The sequence below is a fragment of the Falco rusticolus genome, chromosome 6, assembly GCF_015220075.1.
Source record: "Falco rusticolus isolate bFalRus1 chromosome 6, bFalRus1.pri, whole genome shotgun sequence".
Lineage (NCBI taxonomy): Eukaryota > Metazoa > Chordata > Aves > Falconiformes > Falconidae > Falco > Falco rusticolus.
The window spans coordinates 49550503-49566573 of NC_051192.1; the positions used below are offsets into that span (position 1 = coordinate 49550503).

The following is a 16071-nucleotide window of genomic DNA, read 5'->3' on the forward strand; positions in this document are numbered from 1 at the left end:
GCCCCGTCAATCCTGGTCATAATTTCATTTCCACTTCCTAAATCCTCAATCTCACCACATTTCTACTTCAAGTATCTCCTTTGGCCTAGTCTGTTTTCTGTCCTTTTTTCCATTCCTGTCAGACAAACCCTTCCATAGTCCCCTTTGTGCTGCCTTCTTGCTGAGGAAAAGCTGTGTCCCTGAGGAATTTGGCTTTTGACTTTCTATAACAGCTGAAGGTGGGGGCTGGTGGAGGAAAACTGGGAGTCTAGAAAATGTACCAGCAGCCCTATCTGTAATAAGAAAAGGGAGAGTGACAGGGAAAGAAGTAACAGGGTGTTCTTGACCATATAATCTGATCCAAAACCCAAGAAACCAGACTTTGAATTAACATTCAGGAACTGCTCCTACTTTTGTCACAGCCCTCATATAACCTTGAGCAAGTCCCTTGGTACCAGGTTCCTTAAAAGATGCAGATAATCTCATGTACAACACACTAATGCTGAGCTTCCAGGGCCCTGGTCTCTAGTATGTGCAACTCCATGTCAGGCAGTTAGGTTTTATAACCAGTACGTTAGGAGAGATACTTGAGAGACAAAGACAACATGAATTTCAGTAGCAGTAAGTGTTTGAAAATTCAACTTGCCTCTCAGAATTTAAGACCCTTTCTCAATATCTTTGTACGTTAATTTCATTATTGACAAAATAATAACTATGACCATCTTGTGAGGGTTGCAAAGCATATTTCACTTACGCTTTCTAAAATCCCTCTACAGAAATAGTTTTCTGAGTGCAAAGCACAGCTATGATTATGAATGAGAAACACACTTTAAAAAGAGAAAAAAGGCCACAAAAAGAGATTTATAATATCATGAGTAGCTGTACGTATCAATCCTTTAGTTAGATTGTTTGTCTATCTGTTGTTTTAGAAAGCCTGTTTACTGCTGTAGTTGAAAGCCGACAAGTTGTGGCAGACAGCAGATGTACCAATTAATAACGTGTCAAGGCTGATAGATAGAATGAAAAAAACATATCTCACATATAACTCCTGTGAGTTTTTCCCCCCACATTTCAGGTCATTGGGGTTCATGAGATACACTCTGCCTCCCTGGAGAGAGATGAAACTGTCTCATTAGCGTCTATCTTTCATGACATTAAGATGCTGCCTTTGAGATGCCAACTCACCTGTTCTTCTCCCAGAATCCTAAAGTGATGAAGCTCTTTAATCAAGGAGTCCGGGCAGCCAGCTGTTGGAAAGAAACAAAACCAGGCATTTTAGAGGTTCCTGTCAGTGCAGTTTCAGCATAATATTCATAGATGCAGAGAGGATAGAATATACAGATTACCTTAGATAAAGAAGATTAGAAAGATTAGCCATGGTTCTGCAGGCACCAGAATGCTGAAACCCGTCTATCAAATAACCCTTCCACATTTCCAAGCATGCTACCAAGAACACTTAGAAAGGTTATATTCTGAATATTTTATCCCTTTCCCCAAAGGACTACAAACAAAAGCAAGATGAAAAGGGCAGCACTGTCTGCCAGATACCACCAGCCCCTTAGTGTAAGCCAAAAAGCCTGTTAAAAGAGGATCTCACATCAAAACCTCGGAGCTGCCCAAGGCTGAATTCTCATTCACACACCAGCTTTGGACTCATTTCTAAGCATAATACAGGCTTTCCCTGATTCCCTGAAGGATTTCATAGGCCCCACAGATCACTTTAATTTTGGCTGTCACAAATACAACCCATTTCACAAATATGTAGTTGTCACCCACAGATGTAATACACAAACCAACTATGCAGGCAGGGGAGCGATTTGCCAGAACTTTGCAATGAGATTAACATTCAGTCACTACAGACTTTCACATCTGTACCAGCCAGTAAGAAAAAATATGTCTTGCTCAGTGCCATGCACTTTACTGACCTGTTCAGACTGTGATTAAATCCAAGGCTGCTACTCACTTTTTGTACACTACTAGACTCATTTCTGGCAAGCGATAAAAGTGCAGACTGTGAAAGCAATCTGGGCTTTATTCTTCTTACCATAAATTGAAGCATCTGCTTGTGAACAGAGAAAATTCCTTAAAAGGAATTAAGAGCATAGTTCTCCCCAGAACATGGGAGGAACTACGATTTTTATCAACCTGCTTTTCTGCTGATGCAACTACAAATAGTTACCTCTCATTCTTGATGACTGCCATTAAAAGGATGCAAATGAATTTAGAGACAGTTGTCAGGAAATCTCCACCAGTACTGTGGTTTCACTCAAAGCCAATGAGGCACTCACAACTTGTTGGCATAGCCATTTTAGGGATACAGAAGGAAAAGCTTTTATACTTGCAAGCAACATAACTAAAAAAGGCAAAACCCCTACTATATACAAATATACTAGTACAAGTCTTCTACTGATATAACTTTTTCTAATTAGGGAACTAATTTAAATGATATTCAAATGACCTTCTTGCTGGTAAATGCTTTATCATTTCCATTCCAAGGAGGTGGAGAATGCACCATCAACACAACTCCATCAGCAAATCCTTTTAAAAGTAGCCAAGGTTTAAGGTCACCCAGGATAAAGCATATGTTAAGAATTATCTATTAATGGCTTGTCTCTTATTAAATATTATTATTTCTTCCCATTTAATAAAACCTATGATACTCTTATAGGCTTCCTTTTCACCTGTCTCTTCCTTCCTCTCACACACAAGGATATTCACATATTGGATCGTGTGAGTTTTAGCTCTAAGTGATTCTTTCTTAATGGATTTTTACTCTTCTCAACTTCTAGGACCACAACCCCTAAATCACCTTTAATTTTCTCTCCTCATTTACCCCATGCTTACGACTCTCACTGTTTGTTCTGTTTCTTGTTCTCAATGCACTTAAAGTTGTCCTTACTATTTCCACTACACAATCACTTCTATGCAGAACTTTTCTGTCCATTTTCACTGGGATTTACATCTCCATCTTCCAGCTCATCCAAGCCCTGAACATATCAGCTCTAACTGTTCCACTAACTTCTCAACCTGAGTCCTACGTGTAGTCCAGAGCTATTGACTTCTCTGTGTTTCAGATCAGAACTCACTGCATAAAACACAGTTCTCTCTTACTCTTCAGTCCTTATGCAATTATTAACTTTTCCCCCACATGTAATTTCCCCTGAATATATCTGCATTGATTGTACACTGCTATAGGAATTTCTACGTGCAGAGGATAATTACAATTTCACGTAATACTGCATGTTAATCTTTGACAGATGTTAGCTTTGTAACACAACTAAACTGCTTTCTGCTTGTCTCTGCTTTTTGCTGTCTTTACAGCTTCTTCTTCAACCAATCATTTCTTTCTTCCCTCTTATCCTTTCCAATTTATTATTCACTAGATCCTTTAAGATGGGAAAGTTTCTCTTTTTCTTGCCTAGCAAGAACTTTTTCTCTTTCCATTCTCCTTGAAATCATATTTCCTGAATGCCTATTTCTCCCAGAAATCCATCCCATTCTGCCCTCATGCATAATTTATATGATCTCTTTTATGTGAACTGCTTACATGCATTCTCCCTTTCTCCCATGTTAGAGACTATAAACATTTTGGAACCAAGGACCTTTGTTTGCAAAAAATGTGTACAAGTATGAAGATATATAGATGTATTTATAAATATCTGTATGTTTAAGTGTTACTAGTTGTCGACTGCTGCAACCTTTCCCCAATACAGTATTTTGTATAGTCTATTTTTTAGAGACTTGCCCAATGCAGTTTTCAATTTTTCATAGTCCAGACTTTCACTGGATATTGAAAGCTAACTATACAAGTTACTGGCAAAGAAGATAAGAGAGCTTAAAAAGCATGTCACTGTTGGCGTGATGCTTTCCAGCAACAATGAGTTCAGAAATGTCAAGTGTGTGCAGTATTGCATCATACCAACACACATTAGCAGTCTGCTATCTGTAAGAAGTCTTCTCAGATCTTCACATTGCAGAAGCAATAAATCAAAGAAACAATGGAAATTGTTGTTGTCAAACAACAATTTGAGAAAAAAATAAAAATAAAGAAGAAATATGGAAAACAAAAAGAGATCATCCCTCTTTTGGGATATTTCTGGATGTGTTTCTGATATTTCCTATGTCTACTTTAATTTCTTCTGTTTAGTAAGCAGAACTTTGTAAAACATGCTTCAATGCTTGTTCTGGTGATCCTTTTTTACCATATATCTAGGAGCTGTGAAAAAGTCTTGGATAATGTTAAGTTCCTGCACAATGACTAGAGACAAAGGGTACAGACAAATAATCATTCCACAAATAAAAGGAAAATAGGTTAAAAATTACCTATTCTACTGAAAAGAATTAAGAAATATTTTTCATCTCACCCACAAACCCACCTATATATCCATCAACATATTTATGTACACGGAAACACACATGATGACTTGAAAATTATTACAAGTTAAGCACAGCACGCAGTGGGTTCACTGGCAAACTGTGCACACCAAAGGTTAAAAGAAAAATGCATTTTCTAAGTCTATGATGTGCGACTTGCGCATGCCATGTGAAATAAATAATCTGCAATTTACAGATTTCTGCTGTTTTGTGTAGAATGCTTTGAGGATTAGTTTTTATGCCCTCTGTAGTACAGAAACCTTTATAATCAATGCTCTCAACAATTACTGAAACTTTTCATTTCCCTCTTCCCAATTATTACTTGAAAAAGTACAGGCAAACATGAAATTTCCATAGACATAAACCAAACCATAGAAATATTTAAAAAATAATCAATAACAATTACACATAAGAACATTAAAAGGAAATTATGCAAAAGCAAGGACAATTGCCTTTAATCAGAAGCCAAAAGTCAGGATTGAGGACATCTGCAGACTGATAAGATGGCAGCTAAATTGTTTATTAGTTCCCCCTTTCAACACACATGCAAACTTATGTGTTTCGTATGTTCTTGGCTACAATGACTGTACAGGTTTTTGCTAACTGTGAAGGCAAAGTGAGATTTAAGAAATATAAAATTGATGCAAATCTTTAGTGTTTGTATACCGCTTTTTCCTCTGACAGCTCCATTGACCTCAAAGCAATGAGACCCATGAAACCAATGTGATGGAGCTTGAGTCTCAGTAGGAAACTAAGTTATAAAGGGATGATACGCCATTCAAAGCACCAGCAGCTTTATAAACTCAACACAAGCAATTTCTTCTCTTCTATTTAAGCATTTATTACTACATTAAATATAAGCATATTATCTGTTTATTAATGTTCCATCCTACCTCAGATTACTTGTTTGAATAATTCTGTTGTTGCTTGATTCTCATATTGCTTTATTGTTGAACTCTGAGTGCTGCACTTATGAAGGAAAGTAAATTCAAAGACACAGAAACTTGCAACTGTAAATTTACAATTTACATTGTGATATTCTCTTCATAAAGATATACAGATATTTTTAATCTGATCGTATATGTATCTCCAAGAGAAGAATAAAGAAACAAAACTTAGGAAGGACAGTTTAATGTCTCCTAACATCATAAATCTCCTCATTTCAAGTGGTCTGAACACACATTGTGAGCTACACTTGTAATTAAACTATGATTCTAATTACTACCAATTTAATTACCCAAGTCTTCACTTTTTTTTTTCTCAGACAGAATTGGCTTCTGGTTTTGTTTCTGCTTAAAATTATCACTTTGTATGACTTATGTTCTCTGATGAGAAGACAAAGGAAAAATTAAATCAACCCTTTAATATTGCATAAACTGGCAAAATAAAAGCAGAAAATGGCTGCTGTTACAAATACAGCCAACTGAGAACCAACGCAAGTGTCAGGGCCCTGATGGCACCACCAGCCCCAACTGTCCCTGCCCAGCCTCCTGGGGGTCCCCCACAGCCCAGGGCCCCACATCAGCCCCCCAGGGCCGTCAGGCCCTGCCCCAGTGACTCCGCAGCAGGGCCAGTCTCCTGCTCCCCACAGCCAGGCCCACCCACGGGCCCACGGCCCAGCCAAGCCTTGGCCTGTCCCCATCCCCAGGGAGGTGCCCATGGCCCAGGGCTGGGGCTGCCCCCCAGTACCCAGGGCTGGGGCTGTTCCGTGGCCCCAGCTCCCTGCTCCTGGCTGGGGTGGGACGGGCCTGGCTGAATATCAGCCTCAGAGAATCACAGAAAATCACACAACGTGCAGGTACAAGTGCATTTATCTCTGCTGTAGGATTTTGTGCTATGTCTTCCACCACAGATTTGTAGCATTATTCCCTGTTTTGCCTTTTAAATGCCATCTTTTCCCAAATGGTATGCTTGGATGAGATTCAATTTACTGAATTTAAGCATCAAAATATTGGGTATATGGGTCTAATATATTCATTGCACGCTTCCTGTTTAGTCAACAGGACGAAAAACCCACCTTCACAGGGTAATTCCCTCCATCCGAGGCCGGACCCCAAATGGTATCCACTTATATCCATCAACTGAGAAGTCTAAGGTGACTAGGTAAGATTTACAGAAGTAACTTCTAGACTTTTAAGGTTACATGAGCTTATTTTCACCCAACACCCTGCAATCCCAATCACTTCTGCACATGCTTAACTTTGAGCATGTAAATTTTCCCATCACATTTGTCTCCACGCAAACTGTGCATTTACATGGTGAACACAGCGTAACTTCCATTTCTCTCACTTAAAGTTGATGTCTGCATCAACACCTGTTAATTCTGAAGAGTACATACCCTTTTGTGAGCTCTGAACACAACCATGTAAGAATATCTATCCATGCCCTTCAAAGCATATCTTTAGACAGTGCTAATTGTTAAACCAAGCTTGCAACTGGAAAATATTGCAAATACATGAGAATAACCAATTCGTGCTTAGAAAATTAATGGACGTGTCTTTTTTATTTTTTTTTTCCTGACTGATCCATGTAGAATTTTATTTGACTTGAGTACAGATACGAAAAATGTTCCATATTCAAAAAACCAATTCTACAAGTTTGGAAATGCAGCACTCTAGCACTCTAATGGCAGCACTTGCAATATAGCAACGATTATATATATTTTATATATATATATATGCAAGTGTACACTGGCTTGCTGTGTGTGCACAGCAAGGAATGGTGGCAAGGGAAGCTGGCAGCTCAGAGGTTCTTGTTGCAGCAAGTATCCATTCGGAGCACAGCCAGCCTCTAGTTACAGTGGGACACAGCAGCTGGGACCCCATACACATGGTACAAGTACCCAGCACAGCACAGCACAGCCAACTCTGCTCAGCAAGCAAGAATGGCAGGAAGAGCACAGCCCTGCACTCTGTGTGATAACAACGGGAATGGTAACGAGGTACTGAGAAGAGGGAGCTGGGCTACACTCTCACACAAAACAGTTTTGAAATCCCATAATCAGTGTGGATTCATTTGTTATGTCATTTTCCCAGTCTCTTCCAACCTGTTCAACTAATTGGAATATTGGCGCAAAAAATACACCCTTCTGCTGTCTGTGTCTCTTCCAGTGAAAAGCAATCCTGTGCTGGTGACAGTGGGGTCACTCTTATGGGAACTGACAATGATTTCAAAGTATGAAGTGACTTCACTGTGCTTGTGTTAATTAAATGTTTTGATGTTTCAGGTGACCTCTTCTCGGTTTTGAAGTTACGTGAACATGAACAAAGACAAAACGAAGGAGAGTGGAATGCATAAGTATTTCATTGAAAAGAGAAAAAGATATGAAGAATATAAAGTAAATAATTTACAGAATATAAGCACATAAGACTATCCTTGGAATACTGCTTGTGTTTGTGCATTGTGAAAGATGTAGAAATGTTTTCTCACAGATCCCACAGAAGGGTATTATTACAATCATTTGCATAATATTTTTTACAACTTTCATGAGCAATACTTTTGTAAATAGTAAATTATTGAGGATTTTTTCTCTGTTGTTACCTAGATAATTTTCTAAATGTAACCAAACTTAAAGCTTCATTAATTTGTAGATGTACACTGTGCTTATAGGTATCTTCCTTTGTATAAGAAAGATTTAATTTTTAAAGAAAGAAAGGTGATACAACTGTTCTGTGAATCATTCGTTATCTCAAGTCCAAAGCCTTATTATATCTGCAGGTCTTAAAATGCAGAGGATTCATGTGGGCACACAACTATATTTAGAAGATCAATTATTGCTAACCACAAACAAACAAAAAATCACACAACAGAAAATCCTCTTATGAAATCAGCTTGTAACAACTAGGTTTACCTATTGATTTATTATTAACAAAAGGCCTTATTTATTTACCTTCTGAATTCTCAATGTTGATCATGCATTTGAGTCGCATTGGCAAATGAAATTCTCTGACCCATACTTCTGCTTCCAATACCTATTTTGATGATCTATTGTGATTGAGGTAGGTTCAGTCATGGAACATTTTCCCCCAAGCAACAAAACCAGATTTTTTGTTCAACGGATGCACAGTGCTTCTTCCCTTGCCTTACTTATAGGTATCAGAAGTCTTTTCAGCAAGTATAATACATCTTAGCTATAGATCTATTTAAAAATGCTACAAGCAGTTGTTGGACACACTAGAACAGGGGTCCTCAAACTACGGCCCGCAGGCCTGATAAGGCCCCCCAGGGTCCTCAATCCGGCCCCTGGTATTTACAGACACCACCAACCCACCCCACCCCCCGGGGGTTGGGGGGGGAAACCAAGCAGCCGCAGATGACCTCCTGCCACATCATCCACGCACCGGCCCCCTGTTTAAAAAGTTTGAGGACTCCTGCACTAGAATGTTGTTTGTATATTTTGTATATTTTCTGTCATCAGTATATTTACTAACTGGGAGACAACCTTAGCAGCCAAGTATCTTGTACTGGCCACCTTGCAACTGGTGTACGAAATAACATATCCAGTAATAACTAAAAAAGTAAAGTAAAACATTACACGGGGTTCTTTACTTGTAGTCATGCCATTCTGGTAACATCAGTTTGCAGATTAATTTTTTCCATACAGTAATCTAGATAAATAGATAGCAAGGTAAAACAAATATATGCCCAAAAAAAGATTAGTGTTTCAATAATATAGATTCCTTTGGAAAGAAAATATAAAAGGAGATTTTCAAAAGCAAGAACTATTGAATTCTCTCCTTTCAAAGTCAGCAGGCACATATTTAGACTGTAAAACTCAGCTCTGTGCTGGGCAATGCTAAACCTGATAGCACGACAAGGAATGCCTGCATGTGGTTTACGTGCCCAGAGGTCAACATTGTGAAGGTCTTTCCTGTAAGTCTTCAAAAGTCTCTGTAAATCTGGAAATGGTGGGGCTGTTCTTCAGCTCAAGGAAACTAATACAGCAACAATTACATCCATGGTGCTTACACATATTCATACTAGCAAAAAAAATGGGCTTTGTAGACAAAATGTAATACTTTCTTAGAAAAGACTGCATGCCAGTAAAAGATATATTTAAGTGCCACTCTTTCAAACCCTAATCTGTAATAAGAAATCTATTTGCTTTTTAGAGAAAAATTTCAGAATTGAAATTATGTTTTCCCCTTATTAATACCCCTGTCAAAGTGTTAAGTTAATTTTCTTTTTTCTTGATTGACGTCTGACAGCTGAAGTCAGTAAAAAGACCTAAACAGATTTTTGCTACCAAAAAGGCTGATGAAGCTAATATTCAAGGTTTTGTGAAAGCTTGATTGTCAGGATACAATACTTCTGTTCTGACCAGTTATCAGAGATGTCAGTTGCCCAACTGAATAGGTTAAATTTTGTCCGGATGTACTTAATTTCAAAATCATCCAAAGACACCAAAGGTATTTTTGCTCTCATGAAGTACTTATGCAACAATTCTGCAAAGGGACTGCAATAGAGTTGGGAAAGGATCACAAAGCTTGACTACTGGCAGCAAACAGAGCATCTCAGATTAGAGAAAATTCTGATGGCCTGGCTTTCTCACATTGCATACAACTTTGGCCTTCACTGTGCTGCTTCTCACTGTTTTTTTTAATGATGCTTTAAAGCCAAATGACTAGAAGCAATGAAACAAGTTAGGCATTCTCTACTAGGGTCTGTCTTTTAATATGTACAACAGAAAGTATCAGCAGGAATATTGACCTGCCATTTCAGTTTAGAACCTGCTTCCTTGCTTGCTTTTTGCATATTTAAAACAATATTTAAAGCAGACTTGAACAAGTACTGCTTAGTCACGTCAGCACTCAAACTCTGAATTGTACAAAGCTTCTCAATGCCAGCATGCTACTGCTTGTTATTTTTGGCAGGTTTCTCTATATTCTGCACTGCTATGTGATAAGTTGTTGAGTCTGTCAGAGGGGGATAATTTTCTATAAAAAAATTCTGTATTGCCCAAGAGACTAAGACTTCAGGGCAACCATGCAATAGTGCAAACATATTTGACTAATAGTCTGTACCATCTGCTCGATATTCTGGTTTAAATTATAGGCATAAATTCATCCATGCAATTCTCAGTAAAGTCAGTGAATACTAAACTCTTGTGACAAAACAAAATCCGTGCTGTCTATCTGTAATGGGAAATTGAACTACGACCTTTATTGCTCAAATACAGCAGATCCAGAAGCAGAAATAAAAAGGAGACTCCCTTCCTTCCATGCAAGTACTGACTTTTGCCAAACTAAGTAAATTCTAAAGAAATATTTTTTTAAAATGCTTCTTAATTAACAGAAGTTACTCCTACAGTTTCTTCATAACATCAAAGTGTCAGAAAATGGCAAGTCTAAGGCTGGCTCCTAATGTAACCAGGTTATTCTTTTTTTTTTTTTTTCTTTTTTTCTTTTTTTTTTTTCAGCTGACATACAACAGAACTGCTTTACACTTCTTTGGGAAGTCTCAGCACCTTCTGCCATATATACCTTGGTAGTGAAAATCTCCTTGCAGGGATCTGGGCTGAAAGGAGCTCTTCACTCTCAGGACACTAGGTTTTTAGCTCAATCAGGTCAATTCATGAAAGGTTTTCTCATCTTTTATTCAAAAAGTAGTTGAAATCTCTAAAGCAAACTCCGTTCTCTCAAATTTTCACCTTCATGCTGGCACTGGCCTTTGATGATGATCAGTACCTTTAAGAAGGCAAGTGAGAGGTCAGGACCTTTCAGCATGTGGTGGAGACTTTATAAGAGAAGATATTGCCTTTTCAGGGAAAATCCAACTATCCATGAATGAAAGTCAACACAAGGCAAAAATAACTATAGAAGGATTTCATTTGCCAGTTACTGAAGGGCAAGTCTTTAACAGACTGTCATTTCTGAATGCCAGAATTAAGTAGGTGCAATATAGAAAACGCTAAAAGGTTTCTAAGGTGAAATTAAACCGAAGTTCACATAGCCGTTTTCCAGCTGATGGCTTGATAACAGATGTATACTGTAAAGCCCAAGTGCTGAGAATCAGACTTGGAGAGTAAATATTTCTTCTTTTTCCCCTTAAAAGTTGAATTAAGGAAACTGTCCTCCTATAATTTTGGGAGTGACCAAGCAATTGGAGTTTGAGCAATTCATTTTGTAATAAATTTCCATCTCATTTGTATTTTACCAAGCGAGGTTATTATACAGACCACATAATGTAGAATAAACCATTGTACCATCAAGGAAGATGTGGCCAGGTGCCAGAGAACAAACACAGCTTTCCATCTCTTTAATTACAGAACTAGTGTTCAGGAATATTTAAATGCAATTTTAAAAGGTTATTTTCTGTCGGCAGTACAGGAAAATCAATATGCCAAGCTCAAAAAAAATCCAACAGAAAACCTAAGATTCACACATGTAGGTTTCACTCTCTCGCTCACACATGCATAAGCATGCACAAAATTACTACTGGAGAAAATAGAATAGCAAACATATTAAGTGACCCAGAAACAGCAATGCTTTTCTTTCTACATTTGCATTTCTTTTTTTCCTGGGATATGACGTCATTCTGTATAAACTATATAAAAAATGCTATTCCTTTAATCTGTGCAGCATTTATAAGACTTCAACATGAGCCTTTCACTGAGAGCTTAGACAAATATTTAAACTGCTACATAAATGACTCTGACTACCAGGCAAGCCCAGGCTACTCTAAAAATAAATGTTCATGGACAATAAGCCCATCCAACCAAAAGAGAATTTTAAAAAGCCATGGAATATATTATGTCTCATAGAATAGTACAGACATATCTGGATGAATGGCTATGATTTTCTCTTTTTCAAGGGTTTTATGACAGAAAACCATTTCCAGAACACTAAAGAATGAAGCAATTGTCAAAAGTGACCTGCACTCTCGTAATGGAGTTGAAATCTTAATTGTTATCTAATTCTATTTTTCTTCCTCCTTTGCAACAGCAATACATGTATGTGTATTTTACTGCTCTCTGTGAGGGAACATGGCAAAGTTCCACTTGTGAAATGAGGACGGTTTTGCATTTCACCTTAATCAGATCAAATTAGGGCAGGTGGTAACCCTGCAGGCAACATAATTATGAAAAATGCCTGTGTTCAATACAAACTGTCCTTCCAGTCTTGAGGTCTAATAGGACATCATAGTACAATCTTTCTACATTTTACTGGCAGCTCAGAACACAGAAGCCTGCAGAGGGGAGACCACATACTACTCTTTTCGTCTGTGCAAATCCAGACAAATAATGCATATGTTCTTCAATATTTACCCTAACATAAGAGACAGAGTGTTCCTGGGAGTGCAAAAGCTGGTGTAGGTTGAAAACTAAAGTTAAATACAGAAGAAAAAGAAATTAAGTCACTCTCTAGTCAGGTCTAATTCTAAAAACGTTGTGCGAGACAGGCTAATCCTGCATTACAAACACTGATCTGTTTTTACTATAAAAAAGCCTGACAGGCAGGCATAAATACAAGAGATTGTACTGTCTGTTCATCTAACAGCAAAGAATCAGAATGACCAAAGAGGTTCCCCAAAGATATAGTGTTAAGGATTTTTTTGATTTTATATCGATATACTGGCCCTATTCTTGAACAGACCAGTCGTGATGAATAGCTGGTGAAACACATTTGAAATAAGCTGAAAATTTAATGCAAAATTCTACTCTACATTAAAGGGATAATACAGCCAGGTTCATTTAGAATATTACTCCTCTGAAGACACCCCAAGCACTACAATAACAAATGTTGTATCAAAGAAGCACTCAGCGACAAATGCAATATGAGTCTCTGCGAGGCGATTTTTCAGCATGTCGGAATTATAATATCACTCCATGGAAACAAATTAAGCAGCACAAGCTTGGCTGTTGGGATCACTTTATTAGCAATGCAGTGTTTTCTCATAAAGAATGCTTTGCTTCGGATCTGTCAATGAACATCAAAGATGGCCTATCCGTTTTTATGGCGCACAACTTATTATTTGCCTATGAAATAAACAAAACACTTTAACATCCGGCTTTTTTTCTGCAACACTTAAAAAAAAGTATTGAGAATAACAAAAAAAAAATCCTGATCATTTTTACTGTACAGCTGAAGTTCAGTCTAGTGGTTTTTTTTTAATCAACAGGGATAAACACTTTAATCAGGAGGGATAAAACTGGCACACTATTACCAATGAAGGAATACTGAACAATTTCTACCTGGTAGAGGAATATCTATTTTTAAAAAACCACAGATTTCTGCAAAATATTGAAAAATATTCTGCTCTGGTTAGTTATCATGCTGATATATGAACTGACTTAATTTTGTCCCTTGTGCATAAAAGAGAAAGCACAGCTCTTGGTATGTGGATAGTCCCTTTCAATGGGTCAGAGAAGGATGCTGCGCTTGCACCATGCTCATAAATTTCCAAGGCTGTTACAATTTACCCCAAGCTCAGTGGCTGCACTGGACTAGGAACGCAGGGGTAAATGGATATGCTTTACTATGTACAGGGCAGGAGAGAACCCCCACAGCTCAGCATTATGCCATCAGACTCATCCGTACACTGAAGTGAATTAGTGCAAGCAATTTCATGAGATTACGCTAGCAATTTAGTACAGAACAGCTGCTGCACCACGCTAGAGGATACTCCTTCTAGTCTTTACTTACATGGCCACAAATAACTTCTGAGTTAATCCAGAGCAACAGCATACATCTTTTATCTTTACCACCTTACAGAGAGATATGCTATGCCTTGTAATTAGTTGGTCTTGTCTAATGTTTCTTCAGCTCACAATACTTCCATTATCACTAGTCCAATATATCTCCATTAAATTAGACACTCTATATGATGCTATTTCTTCTCATATTTGAATTACTTCCCATATCAACAGAATGCACATTTTTCCCCTCAGCTATACTTTTTTCTGTATTCTTTCAACAGTGCAGTGTTTCTGAGCTGTGAGCCTGAAGCCAGAATAGACAGGTATAGGAGGAAATCTCCAGCCTTACTAACTGCATATATGAAACCCCACAAGGTATAGAGTCCAGCTGCAGAGGGCTGGTGGGGAGGAGACATGTTTTTTTCACCCCTCTTGGATATGGGTATTGCTGTATCAATCATTTCCAATTAGGAGAAAAAAAAAGTATTTTTTAAAATTTACACCAAGTGGGATCCCAGTCACATAGCTTGGCACTATGAATGCTGATACAGGCACTAGAAATCAGGACGAGAACATCCCTGACCTTGATGCGAACACTTAAGCAGGACAATAAGCCAAATCAGAACTGGTGTCTCCCCATGTCCCCCCAGGAATCTCCCCCTCCTCTCCCCCCTCCCCCAGTCTCTCACTTGCCCAGCAACAAAGAGAGAGAGCTCAGGAATGCCTGTCCTCTGTTTTTCCTTCCTGTTGCAAAATGGGAAGTCAAATTATTGAAACTAACCATAAGGTTCAGCTTTTTTTCTCATGTCATTAAAATGCTCACTTGACTTTGCTACATTTCAGTAGATCACTCAGTTGCCGTTGTAAAACATAACAGCACTAGATCGTGTCACCTGTACACTTACCTTTTGACACCATGTTAACTATTTTTCTGTAGAGTACTCCTGAGCAGTCATTTATATGTTAAGTACTGAACTCTGTATCACTTCTGCCTTTCAATATTACATTGCCTGCTATGTATTTTCCACTTGTGTCTGTTATGTCATGGATCAGAAATTTATTTCTTCTACTTTTGTCTGGCTCTAGGATAGCATCACACATGAAATTTCAGAGACACATTTTTTCATGACTGAGAATTATTGGATATACAGCTATAAAAGCATAAATAAAAGCTAAAAGTCCTTAGAATTATTTGGAGGGGAAACAAAACATCCTTAAGCATCAACTTGGTTGGAAATTCTTCATACTGCTCTTCTGTACCATTCGTCCAGGAGCTGTTTTCTGTTGTGGCTTAGCTCCTGTCTGCTTCAGGAAAAAGATCATCAATTATGATAAATGATTCTGTATGGCAGGATTTAGACTCACGCTACAAAAAACTACATTGAATGAGATTATCTGATCCTTTTCTAAGGATCAATAATTTATTTATAGGCAGGGGCCTCAAAGGTTAATTTCTAGTGCTTTACTCACCAAGCTGTCCAGCACTCCAATGACTTGTAGGAGATATATAATCAGAACTGGCTAATCCACACCAGTTTGTTTAAAAAAAAATGTCAGATTAACAAATCAATGATACTTACACACTACAAAATTGGTTTCCACTTAAAAGCTGGCTGGATTTACACAGTTTACATGCAGCATAAATCCTGTTTTCATGTAATTTAGCAGGGATTCTGGGCAAAGTGATTCCCCTCTGTCTTGTCAATTTACAAGACACAAACTGGCCAGGAAAATCCTATTGCAGTTTGATAGATTCCTACTGAGGGAAACAGGGAAGAAGGAAAAAAGAGCAAAGCAGGATTTTTGACGTTTGGGTACAGATAGCTGTCAATGATCATTTTCCTATCTCTGTTTCCACAGGTAACTGTGACTTTCCATCTAGAGAGCTTTTCCCTGCCTTACTACTTACGCAAAGAAGTATGCCTTGCCTGACCTGTGACATGTTGATTCTATACTCATGCAACAACCCATTTGGGCGGTTGCATGAATGTAGCGTCAATGGGTGCTACATTCATGGGTTTTTCACCCATTTCCCCACTTTAATTCTGCTCACATCTGTGTCAGTCATTATAAAAGTGTCA

General features: G+C 38.1%; 1 protein-coding gene across 1 annotated transcript in view; it reads right to left on the bottom strand.

Annotated features, from left to right (window-relative positions):
* Positions 1-16071, bottom strand: part of PRKN (parkin RBR E3 ubiquitin protein ligase) — a 614220-nt gene that overhangs the window by 128943 nt on the left and 469206 nt on the right. The window contains exon 8 of the mRNA XM_037391827.1: positions 1165-1226. Within this exon, the coding sequence (XP_037247724.1) occupies positions 1165-1226 (62 nt within the window). The remainder of the gene's footprint in view (positions 1-1164; positions 1227-16071) is intronic.